Raw genomic sequence first — 22,038 nt, 5'->3', positions numbered from 1 at the left:
GTGATAAAGCATTCATAAATACTTGATTTTTTTTTTATTGAGAAAAGCTCATTAGCATTTTTGCTATTTAAAATGATAAAAATTTGAAGATAGACAATTAAATACTAAAGAATTTAAAATGGTAAAAATTAGTTGAAAAATGATGGAAGAGCATCACATACACAATGTTTGCGTGGTCCAACTAAGTGAAGTTTAAAAGAATTTAAGCGAAGAATCAATTACAACTCTTCACTTTTTTTCGTTCTCTATATATTGGTTAAGGAATAGTTTAGAAGCATCACGCATTTGTAACCTATACGAGGGGCTGCTTGCAAAAATATTAACCTTTTTTATCTCTCTTTGCATAACTATTACGTTGAAGAATTTCAATTTGATGAGAAATGCTAAATGAACTTTTTTAAAGTGGGACTCTTCGCGTCTTTATTTTTTTTTGCACAATGTTTTACAATGTTGATTCCAGAATTTTGCTAATAACAAGAGGTAGCGGAGAGTTCATGGAGAGTCTCTTTAGCATTCCTGTATAAAGATTAAGCAAAATGCTATAGAGACTCTCAAACTCTTCATAACTCTCTCACAACTCACAGTTGAATATTAATTTCCATATCAATATTAAATTGCTGGTGTTACTTCATATTGACTTGTCTGTGTCAATTCGCTTTCATTTGTTATTTCGTTTTCATTTACGAATCAACTTTAAATTGCCGCAAAATTTGCTGAAGTTTGCAAGGGGGACAAGCTACAAAAATATACACGGTTAATTGCATGCATGGAATTTACTTGCCCTTTTAGAATTACGTCGGAAAAATGTGTACTTGTGGGAAAATAAAAGAAATGTATGTGGGTGGGGTTGTTATTCTAAAGGTTCCAATACACGTAGGTTTGCCATGTCATAAGTGCCATGAAATGCTAACACGTGTCATATGGGTCTCAAAGTTGAGGTGTCAATCCTCTTGAATTTTCTCGGGAAGCTTTGACTAAAACATACGATTATCTTTTCTTCTGTATTCCAGCAAAATCTGCAACTCACTTTTCCAAAGTAATGAAAGGTACACTACTCGCTTATTGGTTGCAACTTGCTCTTTTCTTGAATTTCCACGCTTGTGTGCTTAGTCGAGTTTTTCAATGGATGATCGACCAAGGAAAGTAATTATGTCTTTGTATTTTGGTGTGAGTGTTCGATCTCAACTAACCACGCTCATAGTTTTATTCTATAAAATCCCATTTGGTAATTATCGTGTGTTTTATGGACCGAGTCAATAAGGAACCAGAGTGGTTTTATAGTGTAAGAAATTTTTGGCCTTCAGCCTAGAATGGTAGAACCGGAGTCAATAAGAAAGCAGATGAATTGTACTCCTAAAGAAGTTGAATCCTCATTAAGAAGTTGACTCGAACGATGTCGTTATATTTTTTTTAAAAATTTTGTTTGTTTTGTCTTTGTGATTTAGTGAAACTCAGGTATTGGGTTTTGAAATCGACTTTAATATTATTTCTAAAATAACCTAATCAACTATTATTTGCAACTCTCCCCTTTGCCATCCTTTTTTTTGTCACACGATTCAAACCAAATTTATTTATATTTTCTTCCTATAATTTCAATTTTTTTTATTGGTTACCCTGCTTTCTACCTTCCACTTATTTGTGTTATACACTTCGTTTGCTTCTCTCTGTATTAAATTTAATGAGTCTTTCAGTTTTGTGAAGATTACTTCAATTGCTTATGTTATGAGTTCAATATTTTTTCCTTAATGCATATGTGAAGGGCCCTCTCTCACAAAGAACTCTGGCTCCGCCATTGTGTTTTGATGCATTTCTGTTACGAGTTAAAACCGTTATCAATGTTTTATTTTTATTTAATTATGCTGTGTTTAGCTCAGGACGTCATCACATAGCTTCAGACATGGTGTATTTCGATTTCAAATGTAACTCCATTGATATCCACCGTCCACATCAATCAGATGGTCACAATAGAAAATATGTGCATAGCGTGTACATACATGCATAAGGGAGAAATAAGAGTGATGTTGCCTTTGGGCTTTTCATTTTTGGGCTTGGGCTCTATTGACCCAAAAGAAAACTTAAATCCAAAGTAAATTAAAACGTTTGTTGCCATTTGCCACGATGTTTAATCTGATTGGCCGGGATTCGAACTTATATTTCTCTGCTACTGCCTGCATTGCAGAATCATCTTCCTCACTTTCTCCTCCTCCTTCTCCTCCCCGTCTTCTTCTTCTCCGCCGGTGAGAGGTTAGATCTCACTACCTTGATTTTGTATTTTGGTGTATTTTGTTTACATTAATTGCTTTGCACTCCAGATCTATGGTTTTCAAATGCTTTCCATCTCTTCATTTTTCTTGCGTTTTATCGGCGAGCAATCGCTGTGGGAAGTTTAGGGTTTCTACTGCGTCGCTTGAGATTATGGTGATTAGGGTGTAGATCTTAGGTTGATCTTTTACTTTGATTTTTTCTTGCATCTTTTACATTGCGTGATTTGCTGAGATACAATTTCAATTGTGAATTTTCTTTCAAGACTTCCTTAATTTTGCTATGCCATCTGATGGTCTCGCTTCGTCAAGGTTTAGGAGCTGTGAAACGTTGCGAAATGTGTGGAGGTCTAATTTGTTGGATCGGATTAACAAAGCTTTAGACTAGTTGGATTTTGGAAAAGTTCAGTTTGTTGTGGGAAAATTGCTTCTCAATTCTGTTGTTTATAAATAATTCGATGCTGCAGGGACTAGATCCCATGCAACCTAGTTGGGATTCGAGCCTTTGATTCGTATAGTTGAGCTACTGATTCCGAATGTTCACATAATTAGTGTCTTATTTGGTGCTGAGTTCTGTTTGCACTCATGCACATGTTCAAAAATTGTGGGAGATCACGATACTTTGTTTCGTACTGTTTCATACTTGTGGTTAATTTTGGTTGCTTGTGATTATTTTATTTCTTAATTTTCTGACATTCATGAGATTTTCATATTTAAGGTGTGCCCTGCAATCTTTTTTGCTGCCTTTGAGTTGGTGGCTGTTGATAACCGCCTAGTTAATCAAGATGGTAATATATTCACCTTTTCTTCTCAGTTTTCCAATTAATTTTTTAGAGTGATGATCTTAGTGTGATAATGATAGTACATCTTTGGTAATTGATATTAGTATTGTGCATACATTTGACCCACTCAACGTGAAAATCAATTCTGGAAATACAACTGAAGATGCTGAAACTTATATATGAGTTTAATTTCTGGGACTAATTTTGTAATACATTGCATCATTAAAATGTATAAACAACTTAAGAGTGTTGGCCTAATAAATTTTTGCTTTCTTGGAATTTATCTTCTCATTTCCCCCCTCTATTTGTAATTCAGGTTGTGCTTGCCGCTTCCATTATAAGCAAGTCTGGGAAAGGTGAGTTCTGTACAGTTTTTTTTAATTCTCCTGTGAATGGCTGGTGCTTCAAAAGAACAATTCTTGCCCTTTTTTTTTGTCTATTCCTAGTTCACATGAGGAACTCTAACAAATGTGGATTGATTAAATCTAAGAATGACACTGATTGAATTGGGGATTTGATGCACCCATAAAGTGGTCTAAGTTGTGTCTCCAAGTGCTGTAAATTAAACCAGACGTTAGCAGTGGTCTTTTTGTTTCATTGTGATTCACTAGGCTTTAGTACCATCTTGGTTATGGATTGAGACAACGGGTTTCTTTGGATCTCTCCTTAGAGGAGCTAGGTTGGGATGTTGCAGGAATGATGGGTATTCAGGCTTTTATCTTCTGTTTTAAAATGGTTGTACTTTTGGCTGAGCTGTTATAACATGTGCATTCATATTACTTGATTATGTAGTCAGTAGATCCTGCTTAATGTTTAGAAGACGTTTTCACGGATATAGTTTCAATCTGTAGCAGGAGCTGCCAGTGATCCATTTCTTTTGCTTTTGGCTGAGTTGTTATAACATTTGCATTCTTATACTTTAGCTACACAGTAAAGCCTACTTAATTTTTAACTATATCAGGAGCTGTCAGTGATCCGTTCACTTGCTTTCTCTTTAATCTGACTTGCTAGTAAATAAATTGTTAAAATGGTGATATCATTGGAGTTGTTACAGTTAGTCTTTAATTGATTTTTGTCTTTTATTGTGCAGTGCTTGTTTCTAGACAATTTGTGGATATGTCTCGTATAAGAATTGAGGGTCTTCTTGCGGCTTTCCCTAAGTTGGTAGGCACTGGCAAACAACATACTTATGTTGAGACAGAAAATGTCCGCTATGTTTACCAGCCTATAGAAGCTTTGTTCTTGGTACTTGTTACAAACAAGCAGAGCAACATATTGGAAGATTTGGAGACTCTGCGGCTACTCTCTAAACTTGTATCCTTTTTTCTTTGGCATATGATTATTTTCATCTTCCTTTGGTGACTTACCTTCTTGGATCCATGAATCATTACTGGTTTTGTAGAATTATTAATTTGTTTCCATAATCGTGAATGTTAAAACATGTTTGCATCGATCTAGATCCATTTTTTGTTTTGATTCATTTGCTGATGCCTTCATTTTAACATATTCTCCAACTACATGTGGGAACGGTGATCTATATCTCATATCCCAACACATGGTACTTGGAGATCTTGTTCTTCAAAACTGGTCTCTAAACATGCCATGATACGTGTGATGAAAAAGGAGTGAACATGTCCAAATTATAAAGCTTGAACTTGGGCCAAAGTATGTACGATATCTTTTACCCATCTATGTGCTTGTATAGTGCTTATGCTTTTATGCATGCATGGATGTTCCTTCAAGTTATGCCCAAGCAACCCAAGTAACAAGTACAATGTGCATGGCAATCCCATTGGCAAAAATTTACAGGGATGTAACCTGTACTGGACATAGGAGTGTATTGTGTTTCCAGAATATACCATGGTCCTGGTAAAATTGGGCCATAAGTCGTTTTTGAGCTATGCCTTTTCCTATTCTGGATATTTGTGTTAAATGTTGGAAAGAACTGCTGAATTGATTCCTTAATTGTTTTTAGGCACCTGAATACGCTATGTCCCTAGATGAAGAGGGTATATGCAGGACAGCTTTTGAGCTGATTTTTGCTTTTGATGAAGTAATCTCTCTTGGGCACAAGGAAAATGTGACTGTTGCACAGGTGAAGCAGTACTGTGAAATGGAGAGTCATGAAGAGAAACTGCACAAGCTTGTGATGCAGAGCAAGATAAACGAGACCAAGGATGTTATGAAACGGAAGGCTAGCGAGATTGACAAAAGCAAGGTATTTGTTTAGGGTCATGTACATGGTTCCCTTACTAGTTTAGTGCTTTGCATAGTTATCTAGTCTTGTAAGCCTCCTGTTTGATAATATTGTGATATGTTCTACAGATTGACAGGGGCAGAGCTGATAAAGGCGGATTTATGTCTTTACAGTCAATGGGATCTGGAAAAATTGATAGTGCATTTAGTGAGATGAGCATATCCAGTAGTGGAAGTGGCTTTGGAAGTGGTTCTGGTTTTGGATTGAGCACTGATATCGACTCATTTTCCACAAAGACTAAAGGTTTGTGTTTGTTTGTATGCCTTAATTGTGCAATACATTCTGAAATCAATGATAGTGGTGATGGTGGTGTGTAGTATGTGATCTGGTTCCTGTTTGATTATGATATGCATTAACTTTATGAACTAGTTCCCTGATGATAATTAAAATGCTACAATTGGTAAAGCTCGTCTTGTTCTGTTTAAGAAAACATTATAAGCACATAATGTGCAAGGTTGCTATTGGCCACCATTGTACCTTATGCATCCTGTTTTTCTCATTTGTATAATTTCACCATGTACACTTCTGATGTAGGACAACCAGACCAACTTGATTACGATTTATTCATCCCACTAGCAATAGGATTGAAGTTAGTTTTCCTTTTTCCTATTTGGTTTTCTGTTTTACGATTTCCCTTTCCAAATAGGATTTCAATTTCCTTGTTAATTTGGACTTTAGCTTTTCCCTAGAAGGATTAGGAGTTGAAGGCTACAGTTCTCTGTAGCTTTTTCTGATTATTCTGCTGCATTATCTTTCATCCTCAGGTCGTCCACCTTCATCTGCTACTGCTCCTCCAAAGGGTTTGGGTATGCAGCTGGGAAAATCTCAAAGGACCAACCAATTTTTAGAGTCCTTGAAAGCAGAGGGAGAGGTGATTCTTGAAGATGTACAGCCAAAAGTAGGCCAATCTAAATCAGCTGCCCCGCCTCTAACTGATCCTGTCACTTTGAATGTTGAAGAGAAACTTAACGTAACACTTAAACGTGATGGTGGATTGAGCAACTTTGATGTTCAGGGGACATTATCTCTGCAAATTCTTAACCAGGAAGATGCATATATCCAAGTCCAGGTATTTCATCACTATGCCTCATATATTACTATGGGTGCAATCGCACAATCTAGGTCATAACGTTTCAGCACTCATAGTAATGTGTCATGTGTTTAAGTGACACATCTGGCAAGTGCCTTATTTGAATGCTAGGTTTCCTATGAATCTGATGGAAACCTCACAGATATCCTTGCCATTGGAGACTTATAGAGATACGCCTTTTTAGAATGTTGTCTTTTGAAACTCATTCTGATTTGTGGTAAATCTTTAGTGGTGTTCTGTTTATGGCTGTGCTTAATAAGTTTTTAGAAGTAGGTCCAATGTTTTGTGTCGTTGAAATGTATTTTGTCGTATTTTTCAGATTGAAACTGGTGGAAATCCTGGCATCCTTTTCAAAACACACCCTAACATGAACAAAGAGCTATTCTCCAATAATAACATTCTAGGCCTAAAGGATACTTCTAGGCCTTTTCCCACTGGTCAAACTGGTGATGCAGGAGGTGTTGGTCTTTTGAGATGGAGAATGCAGACTTCAGATGAGTCAATGGTGCCCCTGACAAGTGAGTTCACTTGTTTCATCATCCTGGTGTATGATTCATCTCGTGTGTCCTGATCATTATATATCAATCCATCTTTGTTGCAGTCAACTGTTGGCCCACCGTTTCTGGGAATGAAACTTATGTCAACATTGAGTACGAGGCTTCAGAGATGTTTGATCTGAGAAATGTTGTTATCTCTGTACCTCTTCCTGCTGCAAGAGAGGCTCCACGTGTAAACCAGATTGAAGGGGAATGGAGGTAAGAAAATTCATCTTATTTTTCTTGCCTACTCCGCTCTTGGGACCTAGAATTACAGCTATACATAACTGAAATGCGGTTATTATCTTACCTGTACAAAAGTATCCACTGTGAATGTTAAGTGTGAATGTAGAGGGGTTCTTTTCTGATTGCTACATCAGATTAAGCACATGTATATGCTTGTGATTTCATGGACGTTTGTATTTTTTCACGTACGTAATCCTTTTGTATAGATTTTGGGAACAGATACCAAAATGGAATTGACCCGGAAACAATGCCAAATGCCCCTGCTTCCATGTGACAGGATAGTATTCCTCCTGGAGCAGAACGATTTGAACATTCTATGCTCCGGTGGAATTTATATTGCTTAAATTTGATATCACAATTGCATTGCAGATACGATGCAAGGAATTCAACGTTGGAGTGGTCCATACTTCTTGTAGATAACTCAAACCGCAGGTCTGTAAATGCTGGACTGATTCTTTTTGGTCGTTACATATTCTTTGTGAACTAATGTTAATGGAATCGTTATCCTTCTTAAATACTTGGCAGTGGATCAATGGAGTTTGTTGTTCCCCCAGCAGACCCATCTGTATTTTTCCCCATTTCTGTTCGCTTCGCTGCCACCGAGACATTCAGTGACCTGAAGGTACAACTGCTGGACTTTGAATATCCCTTTTCTTGATGAAGATCCTTGTGCTATTATATTTTTCTCATTTTGGTGGATTTAAGAGCCCATGCTATAAGTGCAAATACTTAGTTGATTCCATTGTCTTATACTTACCTCATTTTTTATGGACTTAAAAACCCGTGCGATGAGTATAACTACTTGATTCCTTTGTGGATGTTTTACTTCTAGACTCGGTGAAGTATTATATAATGCTCTAACTTTCATCACACTGCCAAGAATTCACAGCCTCACACACCACTAACACTTAGGGCCTTGGATTGCTTTGAACCTGATATTATGCCCTTACCGTCACCTGCAGTCTGACTTGCTTTTGGCAGCCTTTACGGTAGTGGATTATGAAAGAATTTAATTGAAGATGGTGACATTGAATCCTTTTTGCACAGGTTTTGAACATTATACCTCTGCAAGGTGGAGCCGCTCCCAAGTTTTCTCAAAGAACGCAGTTGGTGACGGAGAATTACCAAGTGGTGTGATGGTTTGGGGTGTGTGGATCTGCAACCTTTTTGGATATGGATTGAATTCGAAAACCAGCAGTTTTCATTTTGTGGTGTTTTAATTCCCATTAAATTTGAGATGAAGGGAAGCCTGCCAGAATTTGGATGCTATAGATGTGCATTCTTTCATGTTATTTGATACTATCCCCTTCCCCCCAAGGAATGTTAATAATAAAAGTGGATGCCTATTTGTAATTTTTGGCTTAACTGAAGATGTAAGGTGGATTAGCCACAACTTGCAAGAAAGCTAATCTCTCCTTAGGATTGAGGATAGTTTTATACACGGCTAATTCATATTCTACCTTCACTTGGATAAAAAATGCAAGTAGACATTCAATTCTTCGTTCTACTTCAATTGAATCTAGCAAGTTATCATATCCAAGCCAGTCCTAGACGACAATCGAGATGTGGAGACCAAGAACGAGAGGCCGGTCCGGCCTTGGAGTCTAGCTTTGGAGTATCATATTAACAGAACATAATCTGATGGAATTCGTACTCATTATCCTGCCCTCGGTTTTTACTTGGGCTAACTTCATGGACTATTTCAAAAGTAACTATTTGCATAGAAAAATGACCAACACATTTCTTTTTTTTTTTTTTTTTTTTGGTAACTCGTAAACACCAAAGAAGTGAGGTGAATGGGTTCCATCGCAAATAACAAGAGATATGTAAAAAGCCTTCATTTATGTCTCAATATTTTTGGAAAGTGTTATTGACATTCTAAAAATTTTATTATACACTCCTCACAAATATATTTTTCTTTTATAATATAAAAAGTTTAGAGTGTAGAATGAGATTTCTGAAGTGTTAATAACAATTCTCTTGTTTTTATTCAATTTAATGGTCAGAATTAAACGAGATATGAAAAAGGTAAAAATGATGTGAAAGCTCCACTTCATCACAGTTAAAGTAGGATTAATTTGACAAAGTAAGCTCTATTACTTAAAAAGTGGAAAGAAAAAAAATACAGCCTCTAAATTTTGAACACATGCGCATGAGGTACACATTTAATAATTATGCCTTGAGCTGTGCATATCCAAGACGCTTACTATATATGGTTGTATATGAGACCATGGGAGCATTATAAACAGGAGATCCAAGACTTTTTAAGTGCCTATAGGCTATAGATATAATTACATTTCCACATGTCTCTGCCTTGAGCTGTGCGGCCTACCAAATATATATATGGTTGTGTATGAGGGAACCGGATCCCCACCTGAGCATAGGGTGGAGATCCTTTTGATTGGGTTATCTGGACCTTTGAAATTTGATCCAACTGTTACAAACAGGGAGTCCATTAAAGTTATAATTATTATAGCTAGTTGGATTAAATTTCAAAGGTCCAGATGGCTCGGTCAGGAGGATCCCCGCCCTATGCTCAGAAAGGGATCCGGTTCCATGTATGAGACCACGGGAGCATTATAAACAGCAGATGCAGATCCAAAGAGCCTTATTTGCAAGTTTGAGCACACTCATCAATCAATGTCTAAGCCAAGGTATGAATGATATTTGCCATATCTTCTTTTCTCAACCTTCTATTTCTTTTGCTTAATCTTAAGATTCAAATTTATAGGTTGGAGGGCAAGGTGGCCCTGATAACTGGTGGGGCAGCTGGGATTGGTGAGGACGCAGTCAGATTATTTGCAGCCAATGGAGCCTTTGTTGTTGTTGCTGATATCCAAGACGAATTAGCTCATCAACTTGTTGCCTCAATCGGCTCAGACAGAGTTAGCTACTGCCGCTGCGACGTCAGAGACGAAAACCAAGTCGAAAACACGGTCAACTTCACGTTGCAAAAATACGGCGGCCTTGACATTTTGTTCAGCAATGCAGGTGTCATGGGTCCGATGACTGGCATTTTAGACCTTGACATTCAAGGCTTTGACAACACAATGGCCACGAACGTTCGCGGTGTTGCTGCAACCATCAAGCACGCCGCGCGCGCCATGGTGGCACGTGCCGTGCGTGGTTCAATCATATGTACCACGAGTGTTGCAGCCTCTCTCGGAGGCACGGCTCCGCACGCTTACACCACTTCGAAACATGCTCTGTTGGGTTTGGTCAGAGGAGCTTGTAGTGAGCTCGGAGCTCACGGGATTCGAGTTAACAGCATTTCGCCATTCGGAGTCGCAACCTCGCTTGCGTGCAAAGCGTACAATTTGGAGCCAGATGAGGTTGAGGCCAATAGCTCTGCCATAGGAAATTTGAAGGGCATTGCGTTGAAGGCTAGGCATGTGGCGGAGGCGGCTCTGTTTCTTGCCTCCGACGAATCGGCGTATGTCAGTGGACACAACTTGGTTGTCGACGGTGGATTCACGGTGGTTGATCACAGTTTTTCGGCCAACTAAAACTACGGTTTGTTGTCGCCAAAAGAGCCAACTCTTTTAATGTAGGGTTGGCATTTTGATCTGTCTAATTTTCTGAATTAAACAGAGTAGTCTCTGTTTAAAGAGTCAAACTTTGTTACGAGTAAATGGCATGTGCATTTTCCTTGTAATCTGCAACTGCAATGTTATCTTCAATTATTATACCCCTATCCCTCTAATTTAAGCTTTATTTATTTAAGAATTTTTACAAAGTGAAAACGAGTCCAAGTCTCTAAGTTATCGTTAGATAGTTAATATATGGACATCATTTATCAAGTTCAATAGTTTTAACTTCTATTAATGATGATTTTTCACTGTTTTACGGACCAACGTTCTCAACACACTGAAATATATTATGACACTTGATGTACGGAGTAGTATTCCAGCATACTGAAAAATTTCTCATACTTTATGACACTTGATGTTCAAATCCTTCCTATGGGTTAACTAAACTCTATTAGTTAGACGTGGTTCATAAATGAGGATGTAGGATATATGTGATTCTCATAACTTTATCTTAACCACTTGCACATGCTAATAGCTGTGGGATTAATACAAAACGGACTCAGTGTAAGTGATAGTGAAATCATTCAATATAAAGACGGTTTATACACATTATTTTCTTCTTATGCGCTCCTAATTATCCTTTTTCATTGATTCTCTTTTGAAAAACAAGAGAAGAAAACATGTGAGCAGAAAACAATTCATTTCTTATATATTTTAATTAAGTTTCCAATAATTCGTCAACAGATTTTTACCCATTCATTTAAAAGAAAAATAGAAAACTAAAGAAAACTTTCAGTTTTGGTGTGATCCTTGCCAGAGCCCAGAGGCACAAACTTGACGTGGGCAAGCCAAGACGTGCATTTAAATTTCTGCTGGACTTGATTCAATTCTCATCAGTCCAACACTTGCAAACATTCATAATGCAAAAGCCAACGATTCTTTCTGGGAATAATACTAGCTAGATACGCCGATAAATTTTTCAACCGTCACAATGATAATAATTTCGGACTTGGATTCTCTCGTCTCCTATTTTCGTCCTCTTTTTTTTTTTTTTTTTTTTTTTTTTCAAACGGCTGAGATTGAAAGTTAGATTGAAAGTTAGAGAATAGGAGGATTGAAAAGACCAGCTATTTTCCTAGCGAACTTTAACGAAAAGCTCTTAGAACTGTTTACTTTAATGAAAATCCATATTTTTACACTAAAAAATCAATTATGATACTATTCACTTTATTCTTTATTTTATCTTTATCGTTGAAACTCAAAATTTTCAAATCCTTTTTTATTAGTTTTTTTATTTTCCTTATCCATGAAAGCTTTTTCTTCTTTTGTTTTTTGGTAGATATTGCTAACGGGTACATAACATTGACTTAAATCATTTGTTTGGAATTGTCACTATCTAAAAGGACGTACTTTTTTAATTGGCTCCTATATTTTGTGGTATAGATAAAAACCCTATCGTTCTTGGAGCTTTGCCTCTCTTAAGTATCAAATAGGAGTTTTTTATTTTTTGTTTTTATTTTTAAACAAACGAGATTATCTACATTAAGAGCACGAAAACGAACTAAACTTTACAATAAATTAGCAATAATATGGTTCAAATTTTGTTTTGATGAGCATCAACATAAGACCTCTTATTTACACTTATAAGTGAAGAAAAATATTATTAAACCAGGCAACAATTAGCAATTAGCAAAACCAGTCCAAATGTAGTCGTCATGACTCACCAGTCAGCAATTAGCAAAACCAGACGGTCATAACTGCGAGTCGTCGCCAACAAACGACAAACCCAACGCAAATAAACACCTTCCAGAACCCCCACAAATGGTCGTCCATCTCATCACGATTTCACTTCCCAATTCGGAACAACTGATTCTGGGTTCTCACTGAATGTTTTCAACTCCGACAATGGCGCTGCAAGTTTACTGGTACGACTTCGTCTGCTTCGCCATTGTAGGGGTTTCTTTTGTGGCCGCGTTGTGGGTGATTTGGCGGAAGGAAGGGGCTTCGGAGAGGTTCGAAGACAGCACCATGTACGACAGCCTTCTGGTGACCCGCCCCGAAAGCCATGTGTTTGTCAGCGCCCTGCCGAAGGGTCACGTCAGCACTTCCCAGCTCTGGACTAGCTGCTGGAAAGGGATCCACCCCGGCTGGCTCTTCGCCTCTCGGTTCGTCTCGTTTCTGGCTTTGGCTGGGTTCTTGGCTTGGGATCTTGTCGAATGGAATCCTTCCATTTTCATTTACTACACCGAGTAAGATTTTGTTTCATAACTTGATGCGTTGTTTTATGTAACTTGTGGATAAACTTGGTAACCACCGGGGCAATCCACCGCTTCTGTGGATAATCAATTAGGGTAGTGAAGTTTGAGTAACAATTCAATTTTATGAACATGATCAATCACATGCCATTTACATATTTTCCTGATTCTGCTGATTGTAATGACGCTTTTGTTGCTTTAATTTGTGCAAACCCACATTAGGAAAGTACATTAGTTTCCACCCGTAATAACGAATTTGGTTTACAAGTAGAATAGTAGTAGTGATTTGATGAAAAGGGCGAGACCATTGATCAATTTGGTTCAGGGTGTAAGAGGATGATACAACGAGCTCGCCTAAAATTGTGCACATCATGTGCAAGAGAGTAATGGATTTTTAACTAGGACGGGTACTGTTTGCGTTGAAACTAGATTGAAGCACTTGTTATCCTCCATATCTATGTCACTTTCAGTTGATTACAATACGTGACCTTTTGTGTGTTGATGGCATGCCAACGATCTCCTTAACAGTTTTTTGATCTTGGTAATCTGCAGGTGGACGTTTACACTGGTTATGATCTATTTTGCGGTATGTCATGCTATCCAACATCATACGTTCTCCTTCAAAATAAGGCACATGTTTTCCCTTTTATTGGCTTGTTTTGTTAGTTGTCCTGTCCATATCTTAAATGCTCTATACACTCTGTGGTGGAGACTTCCACATAGAGAAACAAACATGAACAATGTATAGAGCCAATTTGGGGTTTGGATGTTTAAACTAATGAATTAGCAGAAGGATATCTATTTCAAATCAGTCCTGCTTTGCCTTTACCTTCTGGTAATTTCTCTATATAGCTGGGAACTCTAGTGTCTGGGTACGGTTGTTGGTTATCCTTAAACAAGCCCTCCACTGGAAATGTGACAAGGACGGAAGCTTTGAGAAGTGAAGTGGAAGAGACTAATGGAACTGTGAATACCTATGGGCAAAACGCAAATAACGGTACCATCAAATTGCAAAGCCAGTATGCTCTAGAGGAAATTCAGAAACGAACAGGATATTGGGGTTATCTTATGCAAATTGCATTCCAGGTTAGTTAATCAAGAACCAGATTTTGTACTTTGTTGGTGAGCCAGGTTATATATATATATATATACACACTCATGCATTAACTAACTAATGTCAAATTGGGGCTACTAGAAATATACAATTGTGTCGAATAGTAATATCCATTGTGTCTGATGGTAGGGAATATTAGCTTGCTTTTCGAAACATTTTGATGAACGAATTTTGTTTGAGGTATGCAGTATGCTCAGAAGCTGATATGTTTTAGTAACAGACTTGTGCAGGTGCTATTGTCCTTACAGATATAGTCTTTTGGTGTGTCATCGTTCCATTTTTATCAAATGCTCACCTTGGCCTCAATACGGTGAGAGTCTGCTTTTTGTACTATGTCCAATTCTAGTGCATTCTTTAAATCTAGATTCTTTTTGCATAGCTATGTTCTGATCTATGAACAATAATGCTGCTATCTTATTCCATTCTTCCTATCGTACCTGAATAGATTGATGAGTGACTGACTTGTACATTTGCTTGGCAGTTGATGTGTTGCATGCATACGCTAAATGCAGCATTCCTTCTTCTGGATACCACTCTTAACAGCCTTGTAAGTATTTTGTTATGGCAGTGTGGAAGCCCTTGTACACCGGTTTTGTCATTTCTTTCTCGTCATCTGTTTACTGATGTCATTTCCGTCTTGTTTTTCAGCCGTTTCCATGGTTCCGCATTTCTTATTTTGTCCTCTGGAGCTGCATCTACATTGCCTTCCAGTGGATCATTCATGCATTAGGTTTCCCATGGTACGTGTAATTAATTGAAGTCTTTTCTCTCTTGCACAAATATGATCATTTACTTGCGGTTAAAGAGCTAGTAACATTGTTTTGAGTATCTTCCCAGGTGGCCGTATCCATTCCTTGAGCTCGATACGCCATGGGCTCCATTATGGTACACTAGCTTATCTATTCTCCGTTCTTCCTTTCAGTTCAAGTTGTAATAAGAAGAAAAATGTGATGAAAGCTTTTAATTTGACAGGTATTTTTGTGGGGCCGCGGTTCACATCCCTTGCTATGGGATTTTTGCACTGATTATGAAGGCAAAGTATTCACTTCTGCCCAAATGGTTTCCCCACGCTTTTGCGACGCCATACTAGTAGAGATTAGCTGCTATTCCTCCTTATGGGGGAACGGGCAGTGGGCTTCGACAGAGTGTAAGTCCTCTTCCGCCTCCAGAAAGGGCGTATGTTCTGTGTCCTACATCGTCTTTCTCGGAACTTTGGAAGAGTAAATTTCGCCTAATCTAGTGTTTTATTTAAAAGAGAAACATACAGTTGGAACTTGGGAGTGGTTTATCATCTTCATGGTTTTTCTTGTGTATATAGACTGTTATTGTTTAGTAGTTGCAACTTGGATCAATCACAGTGAAGCTTCTTCCTGTTATTCTCTCACACTGAAGGTGAAGCTTACACCCAATACTTTTGCTGTTTAAATTAAAGGAGAAATTAGGCTCCGGTCCTTAATTATTGATCTTCTTTGATTAAAACCTTGTTATTTTTTACTTTTGATCAAGGTCCTTGAAGTTTGTACACATCAGCATTTTATTTTCAGTATATTTCCATGTCAGCTTTTTATTTTTATTTTTATTTTTATTGAAATAGTTAATTATTGCATTTTTTTATCCGGGACTGCGTTTTTATTCCACGACTGTTATACCTCAAACTCCTCCTATGCTTACCAAACTGAATTGACGCATCCATTCCACCAAGTAATCCCGCTCACTTGATTTTTTCCTTTTTTGATTTTCATAACTGCAAAATTCCACAATAATCTCACTAAAATTTTCAAATCCATCATTATTATCTTTGATATGATGTTTCAAATTCAAGTTTGGCCAAGATTTGAATCGAAGTCATACTTTATCCGCGAGCTTTTGAGCGAGCGCAGTTTTTTGTAGAGTAACTTGAAGAATCAACGACAATTCCGAGCTAAAATTCGAGGTTTTTTTTTGTTTTTTTTTTTCCCTTTCATTTTTTGAATTTGCACCCACAGTTCATTTATACTGATTTGTCCGCAAAGGTGGATTCTTGGTGTTATAATTTTCGTACCCATATTTACAAGTAGTGTAGTATCGTTTTCACAATTGGTTTTGCATATGTAAAATGATTATTTTTCAATTTTTTTTGGCATGTATTGGGGAACCTCAATGAGTTCAGCATGTATCTTGTGGTTTTGCAGTGTTTTTCTGGTGCATATCAAGTGTTTGTCGAAATGTTTGAAAGGGAATTTCGTATACGAAACTTTTGTATGCATAGAAATTGTTTATTTCTTGAATAAGTCTTTTTCTCTATTGTGGTGTGCATGGGTTTCAATTGCATTGTATACATTTTTTAACAATGGTTCATGTGTTGGAAACTACTGGAGTTGTAGAAGTATAGGAAGGGGTACAACAGAAAAACAGAGCAGATAAGTCAAGGGAGGACCAGCTAAGGCCGAGAATTTTTGCCAATTTTTCTGTTTGACATATACCTTTTTTTTGGGGTGGCGGGGGGACATGGCTTAATTCAGATTTCTTGTTTAAGGAAATTTATTGCACTTTTCATGTCAAGCTAGAATGCTTTGGGTTAATGTTGTCTCCACTTTCTTTTATCTTTTCAGATGGAAGGTGCCATAGTGGGAAGGTGCACTCATCAGGGTACCACTATATCTATCCCAATTTTTTGCCACTCTACATTCTCTAAAGTGTACAATGAGGTTTTCTCAAGGCTTAGTAATTTGACTCATGGTTTATTCGACCTTACATATGCTTTACCTGGATATTCTACTTGTCTATTGCAATCTGATATGGACGTGCGGATGTTGTCTATGTCGGTTGTCAACGAGAAATATTATTGTGTTGATTTAGTTATCAACCAAAAGTCGTGCCGTGACAATGATCGTGTCAGCCGAAATACCAATACTTCACAAACATTTATAATTGAAGGAAATATTCACAGCAATGGCAGTGACTATTGAAGGAAATATGCAACACCAGAAGGCAAGGTAACTGATTTAATTAGTGCGCCCTCAACGTCACTTTAATAAGTGCGCCCTCAACGTCACTTTAATAAGTGCACCCTCAACTGATTTTATAGGCATACCAATGTTACAAAATCCTTTTTAGTTTCTTCTGTATCTCCCGTAACTGATTTAATAAGTGCGCCCTCAACGTCAGTTTTTGTAACCCGATCCTTTTGAATGCAAAAAATACCTTTCCATAAATGCAGTGTGTTTCACTCTCACACATTTCATACCGGTGTGCTTAAGTATGGAACCCATGTTAGGCAAGCCAAGAATTGCAGCTATATCACTTGGTGTTAACCTCGCGTAAATGTCCCCAAACACAAAGAACTTCATATCTTTATTGTACTGCTTTACTATTTTAGCAACATCCATGTCAAGTTTTTTGCAAAACTCAAATGTAACATGACCATCACGATATGCCTTAAACAAGTTCCAAAATGGTGGTTTTTTTAATCTCTTCTTCATGCCCACCTTGAATAAATCCTTCCATTTTCGGGTACAACTTAGCAAAATGAAGAAGGCTCGAATACCTATCCAAAACAAAAACATATAAATTCTTGCCCAAATCTTCATCACAATATTGTGTCCAACTTCCACATGTATTTATGTAACATATTAGTAAGGGAACAATATAGTAACAATGTACCAAATCAGACCCACAGACAACACAAATGTACCCGAACCATCTTCGTGAGTGTAGGTGCAAACTACATCATCAATATAGGCCATGCACTGACACCATTACTAACATTAACAAGTTTAAAAAAGTTTTCAAGATGTTGAGAATATACCTAAATTAATTCAAAATCTCATCGTTTATCAAAATTTTCAAGTTGATGAAAGGGCATACACACACTTTTGAATATTAGTAAAATGAAATCATAATCCCATCGTTCAGAATGCACCCTGCTTACAATGCTTCAACTCTATAAATAATAAATGGTACCTCATACCACCTAGTTTGTACCCTGCTTGTTAATGTTAGTACAAAGAATTTATACTCCCAACATTGAGAATGTACCCTGCATATAATGCTAGCTGCAACTCTAATGCAATTGAATTGTACCCCATACCACCTAGTTTGTACCCCTGCTTGTGAATGTTAGTACAAATAATTCATACTTCCAACATTGAGAATGTACCCCTCATACAATGCTTGTCAATGTTAGTAAAAATAATTCATACTCCCATCATTGAGAATGTACCCCTCATACAATGCTAGCTACAACTCTATAAATATTGAATTGTACCCCATGCCACCTAGTTTGTACCCCCTGCTTGTTAATGTTAGTATAAAGAATTTATACTCCCAACGTTGAGAATGTACCCCTGCATACAATGCTAGCTGCAACTCTAATGCAATTGAATTGTACCCCATGCCACCTAATTTGTAGCCCCCTGCTTGTCAATGTTAGTAAAAAAAAATTCATACTCCCAACATTGAGAATGTACCCCTGCATACAATGCTAGCTGCAACTCTAATGCAATTGAATTCTACCCCATGCCACCTTGTTTGTGCCCCTGCTTGTCAATGTTAGTAAAAATAATTCAAACTCCCAACACTGATAATGTAACCCTTATACAAACATTCTCATTCAAAAATTCTCATTCAAACATTTCGACAAACACTTGGTGTACACCAGAAAAACACTACAAAACCATAAGGTACATGCTGAAATCATTGAAGTTCCCCAATACGTGACCAAAAAAATCGTAAAATAATCATTAATATATACAAAATCAATGGTTAACGATACTACGTTCTCGTAAATATGGTACAAAGATTATAACATCAATCAGTATGGGTGTAATTTCAAAAAATGGAACAATACCTCGAATTTTGGCTCGTGAGGGTTGTTGGGTCTGCAAGTCCCCCTGCAAAAAATTGCGCTCCTTCGAATGCTCGAGGAAAAAAAATATGATTTTGACTCAAATCTTGCCGAAAATTGAATTTGAGGATCCATATCAAAGATAATAATGATGAATTGGAAAATGGGTGTGAGATTATAATGGAATTTGCAGTTACGAAAATCAGAAATTGAAGAAAATAGAGTGACTATTTGGTGGAACGATCCGTGAATTCAGTTCAGCAAGCAAAAGAGGCGTTGGAAGCGTAAGTGTCATGAAATAAAAACACAGTGGGGATAAAAAAAAAAAATGCAATAACCTAACTATTTTAGTAAAATAAAAAGAAAGATGACATGGAAATATATTAACAGTAAAATGCTGATGTGGACAATTTCAGGGACTTTGATCAAAAAATAAATAACAACAAGATTTCAATTAAAGATCTCTACCAACTAAGGACCGGATACAAAGTGGCCCTAAATTAAGGGGGTGTAGTCAAACTAAGATTTTAAAGGATTTTAAAAGTGATAGATTTGATAGGATAAAAGGATTAAGAACTCTTACGAAATTCATATGGATTTTTAAAGAATTTGAATGGATTGCGGTGGATTGTGGTGGAAGGATTTGAAATCCTAGGGGGTGAGGTTGGATTCTTTTTAGTCTTCGTTAGATATACTTTTGGCTCTTAAATCCCATAAAATCCACAACTTATTGAAATCCTCCGAAATCTTAATGTTTTGAATACACTTGGATTTGGATGGATTTTAAAATCCTTTAAAATCTTTTAATTGACTACACCTAGATTTTAAAGGATTTTAAAATCCTTTAATTGACTACACCTAGATTTGAATGGATTTTAAAATCCTTTAAAAATTTTTAATTGACTACACTAGAATTTTAAAATCTTTTAAAATCCTATCAAATCCTAGTTTGACTACACCTCCCAAATTACATGTTTCGGACTTTTGGTTTTCTTGAATCATGTTCTAAATTTTTCTCCTTGTTTTGCGTATAAGAAATTTGGAATCTCAACACACGTGAGATTCCAATGACATAGGTCGGGTTGTTGACCAATGTATGGGTTTGCAACAAACGAATTGGGCCACAAGTCCCGTTTTCTTATTCACTTCGTGACAAAAAATATATAGTTTAGAATGAATATCAAAATATAAAATTAAAACATTAAATGCACATCCACTTGTTATCTACCTTTCATTCTTCTATCAGTGAGTGACCAAAAGAATATTTTTACTTGGGCAACATAAAAAATACATGGGCATATGATTTATGGTTAATCATTTTTAGTTTTCAACTAATGAGCTTTTCCACACTTGGATAGTTGCATTACACGTTGGATGTATTGGCAGCTGCTTTAGTTTGACCAAGTAATAAACACAACTTAAAGAGTATCGCCAACTAACAACTTCATCGACTTTTTAGATTCAAGACTGTACGTCTGGTCCAAACAAATACGCGTGTACTGCCTTCCCCTTTTACCCAATTATTATTTTTTCCGATAAAATATGATTTGATTGTATTCCTACAAGAAAGAGCTCATAATAATGAAAATCGAAAATTAAATAAAAAACAAGTTTCTTTGTTTTTGTTTTTTGACAAACAGATAACATTAATGCGTTCAATTATTAAATGGTAAAAAGGAAGGAAATCAGTAAGACAAATCCTTAGTAAAAAAAAATCGGCAAGGATCGAATTTGTAGTTTGTACATAATATTAGGCTTAATTTGATTAATAGTCTATGTGATGATAAAGTAATTGGAAAATAGCTCTTCTGGTAAAAAATTAGGATTTAAATCCCATGGTAAAAAATTAGGATTTAAATCCCGTGGTGAAGGCTGTTAGGATTTAGGCCCAAAATTGAAAATAAAATTTCGTCAACTCTCTGTTAATTGGTAGCTCATATGTGAGACTAAAAAGATAAAATAGGTAAGCACCACGTGCTAACAATTAACAGAGTTCCACTTTAGCCTAATATATGTGGCTCTCGTACTAATAATTAATATAGAATTGATAAAATTTTCAATTTTAAGTACAAATCTTAATATGCCACTCAGTATTACGGTTTGGTGGTATTCCTCTTCACTTAAAAGTGAGAGGTCTTAGGTTCGAATCTAGTTGATGACGAATTTAATACCAAATTAGGCTACTTATTGTGTGATTTAACCGAACTCATTCTCTATTTAATGTAAATAAATCAATATATTAAAAAAATATAAATATTAACAGATTGTTCCACATTGTGATAAAGCGTTATCTTGAAAGAGAAGAAATTCATTATCCTTCTCGTTTGGTCTCCAAATACAAGGTACAGTTACAAACTTACAAGACTGGAAAACAAAACGCATGCATGTGACAACAGTGTACTTGGTCAGATATTTGTATTAAAAAATTAATAATTTTAAAAATAATTTGTTTATTTATTGATATAATGATATATGTTGAATCACTAACGAAAAAATTACGAGTGTTTGTCTTCCATTTCAACCACCTACCCACAAACCAGAATCCTGAAAGAATCTCATCTGATTTCGTCATTTGATCGAGAGTGTTGAGAGATGTGGAATGAAGTAGAAGGACCCGTCCTCGGGTACTGGCTTCAATGGCAAGTCCTGGTTTGCGCTCTGATTATAGCAGCTCCGGCCACCGTAGCTCTCAAATTCGCATGGAAAGGAAAGCCGGAGCCGCCACTGAAATCGGTGGAGTTGTGGGGCACTTGCTGGAGAACCCTCGATCCTCTCTGGCTTCTCTTCTATCGAGCTTTCGCCTTTGTGGTAATGGCCAAACTGCTCTTCGACATGACCTCCCAATTTGGTCTTTTCACGCTCGTTTTCTACACCCAGTAAGTTATACATTCCCCTTCCATTTAATTAACTAATCTTTCTAATCTGGTTTTAACTAATTAAATTGGCCGGCCTGCAGGTGGACCTTTGCTTTGGTTATCCTCTATTTCGTGGTAATTAATTAGTTAAACCCTGTTTAGCACTAATTTTACTCGCTCAGTAACTTAGCTTAGAATTGGTTTAAGTTTGCATAATATCATATGAGTCTGGATTTGTGTTGGTGTAGCTGGGCACAATTATATCTGCGCATGGATGTTGGGTTGGA

General features: G+C 36.8%; 4 protein-coding genes and 1 long non-coding RNA gene across 7 annotated transcripts in view; 4 read left to right on the top strand and 1 right to left on the bottom strand.

The window, feature by feature from the left end:
• The first annotated feature begins 2,108 nt into the window (after positions 1-2,108).
• Positions 2,109-8,525, top strand: LOC103956852 (coatomer subunit delta). Of its 2 annotated transcripts, XM_009368899.3 has the most exons (12): positions 2,109-2,244; positions 2,980-3,049; positions 3,360-3,399; positions 4,134-4,357; positions 5,019-5,261; positions 5,369-5,543; positions 6,065-6,369; positions 6,710-6,908; positions 6,992-7,145; positions 7,542-7,604; positions 7,698-7,794; positions 8,220-8,525. In XM_009368899.3, exons 2-12 carry the CDS (start codon positions 3,047-3,049, stop codon positions 8,307-8,309), a joined length of 1,593 nt encoding a protein of 530 aa, XP_009367174.1. In that variant the 5' UTR covers positions 2,109-2,244; positions 2,980-3,046; the 3' UTR covers positions 8,310-8,525. The 2 variants fall into 2 exon arrangements, with proteins under 2 accessions (XP_009367174.1, XP_048430415.1); XM_048574458.1 differs by lacking the exons at positions 2,109-2,244; positions 2,980-3,049; positions 3,360-3,399; positions 4,134-4,357 and adding an exon at positions 4,889-4,912.
• Positions 8,526-9,676: 1,151 nt separating this feature from the next.
• LOC103956853 (short-chain dehydrogenase reductase 3b-like) lies at positions 9,677-10,875 on the top strand. The gene is made up of 2 exons (XM_009368900.3): positions 9,677-9,826; positions 9,904-10,875. The coding sequence occupies exons 1-2, from the start codon at positions 9,813-9,815 to the stop codon at positions 10,676-10,678; spliced, it is 789 nt and encodes a 262-aa protein (XP_009367175.1). The 5' UTR covers positions 9,677-9,812; the 3' UTR covers positions 10,679-10,875.
• Positions 10,876-12,662: 1,787 nt separating this feature from the next.
• Positions 12,663-16,870, top strand: LOC103956851. 2 transcript variants are annotated; one of them, XR_007254623.1, is made up of 9 exons: positions 12,663-12,951; positions 13,510-13,543; positions 13,810-14,043; positions 14,292-14,381; positions 14,553-14,618; positions 14,720-14,811; positions 14,909-14,956; positions 15,044-15,218; positions 16,663-16,870. XR_007254623.1 is itself a non-coding variant. In XM_009368896.3 (8 exons), exons 1-8 carry the CDS (start codon positions 12,731-12,733, stop codon positions 15,159-15,161), a joined length of 903 nt encoding a protein of 300 aa, XP_009367171.2. In that variant the 5' UTR covers positions 12,663-12,730; the 3' UTR covers positions 15,162-15,534. The 2 variants fall into 2 exon arrangements, 1 of the variants encoding a protein (XP_009367171.2); XM_009368896.3 differs by lacking the exon at positions 16,663-16,870 and having other exon boundaries at positions 15,044-15,534.
• Positions 16,871-17,300: 430 nt separating this feature from the next.
• Positions 17,301-19,212, bottom strand: LOC125472703. Its single transcript, XR_007254624.1, has 2 exons — positions 18,900-19,212; positions 17,301-17,597 (listed from the first exon to the last, which is right to left on the bottom strand). It is a non-coding gene; the product is annotated as an uncharacterized LOC125472703 (long non-coding RNA).
• Positions 19,213-21,277: 2,065 nt separating this feature from the next.
• LOC103956848 overlaps positions 21,278-22,038 on the top strand; it is a 2,492-nt gene continuing 1,731 nt past the window's right edge. Inside the window, exons 1-4 of the mRNA XM_009368895.2 lie at positions 21,278-21,300; positions 21,437-21,772; positions 21,853-21,886; positions 22,000-22,038. The exon at positions 22,000-22,038 is cut by the window's right edge and continues 120 nt beyond it. Coding sequence (XP_009367170.2) covers positions 21,489-21,772; positions 21,853-21,886; positions 22,000-22,038 — 357 coding nt within the window. The 5' untranslated portion in view covers positions 21,278-21,300; positions 21,437-21,488. The remainder of the gene's footprint in view (positions 21,301-21,436; positions 21,773-21,852; positions 21,887-21,999) is intronic.

Source organism: the organism of the source record quoted next, unplaced genomic scaffold, assembly GCF_019419815.1.
Source record: "Pyrus x bretschneideri cultivar Hongxiangsu unplaced genomic scaffold, Pyrus_bretschneideri_v1 Contig71, whole genome shotgun sequence".
Lineage (NCBI taxonomy): Eukaryota > Viridiplantae > Streptophyta > Magnoliopsida > Rosales > Rosaceae > Pyrus > Pyrus x bretschneideri.
The sequence above is the reverse complement of the archived record's forward strand: the minus strand, read 5'-3'. Positions and strand labels throughout refer to the sequence as shown.

Excerpts from the sequence above, each read along its gene's own strand:
- LOC103956851 (XM_009368896.3), top strand. The coding sequence starts at position 12,731 with ATGTACGACAGCCTTCTGGTGACCCGCCCCGAAAGCCATGTGTTTGTC. Across the intron at positions 14,382-14,552 it reads CTCACCTTGGCCTCAATACG|TTGATGTGTTGCATGCATAC; the intron begins GTGAGAGTCTGC and ends TTTGCTTGGCAG. Across the intron at positions 14,619-14,719 it reads ATACCACTCTTAACAGCCTT|CCGTTTCCATGGTTCCGCAT; the intron begins GTAAGTATTTTG and ends CTTGTTTTTCAG.
- LOC103956852 (XM_009368899.3), top strand. Across the intron at positions 5,544-6,064 it reads ATTTTCCACAAAGACTAAAG|GTCGTCCACCTTCATCTGCT; the intron begins GTTTGTGTTTGT and ends TTTCATCCTCAG. Across the intron at positions 6,370-6,709 it reads ATGCATATATCCAAGTCCAG|ATTGAAACTGGTGGAAATCC; the intron begins GTATTTCATCAC and ends CGTATTTTTCAG.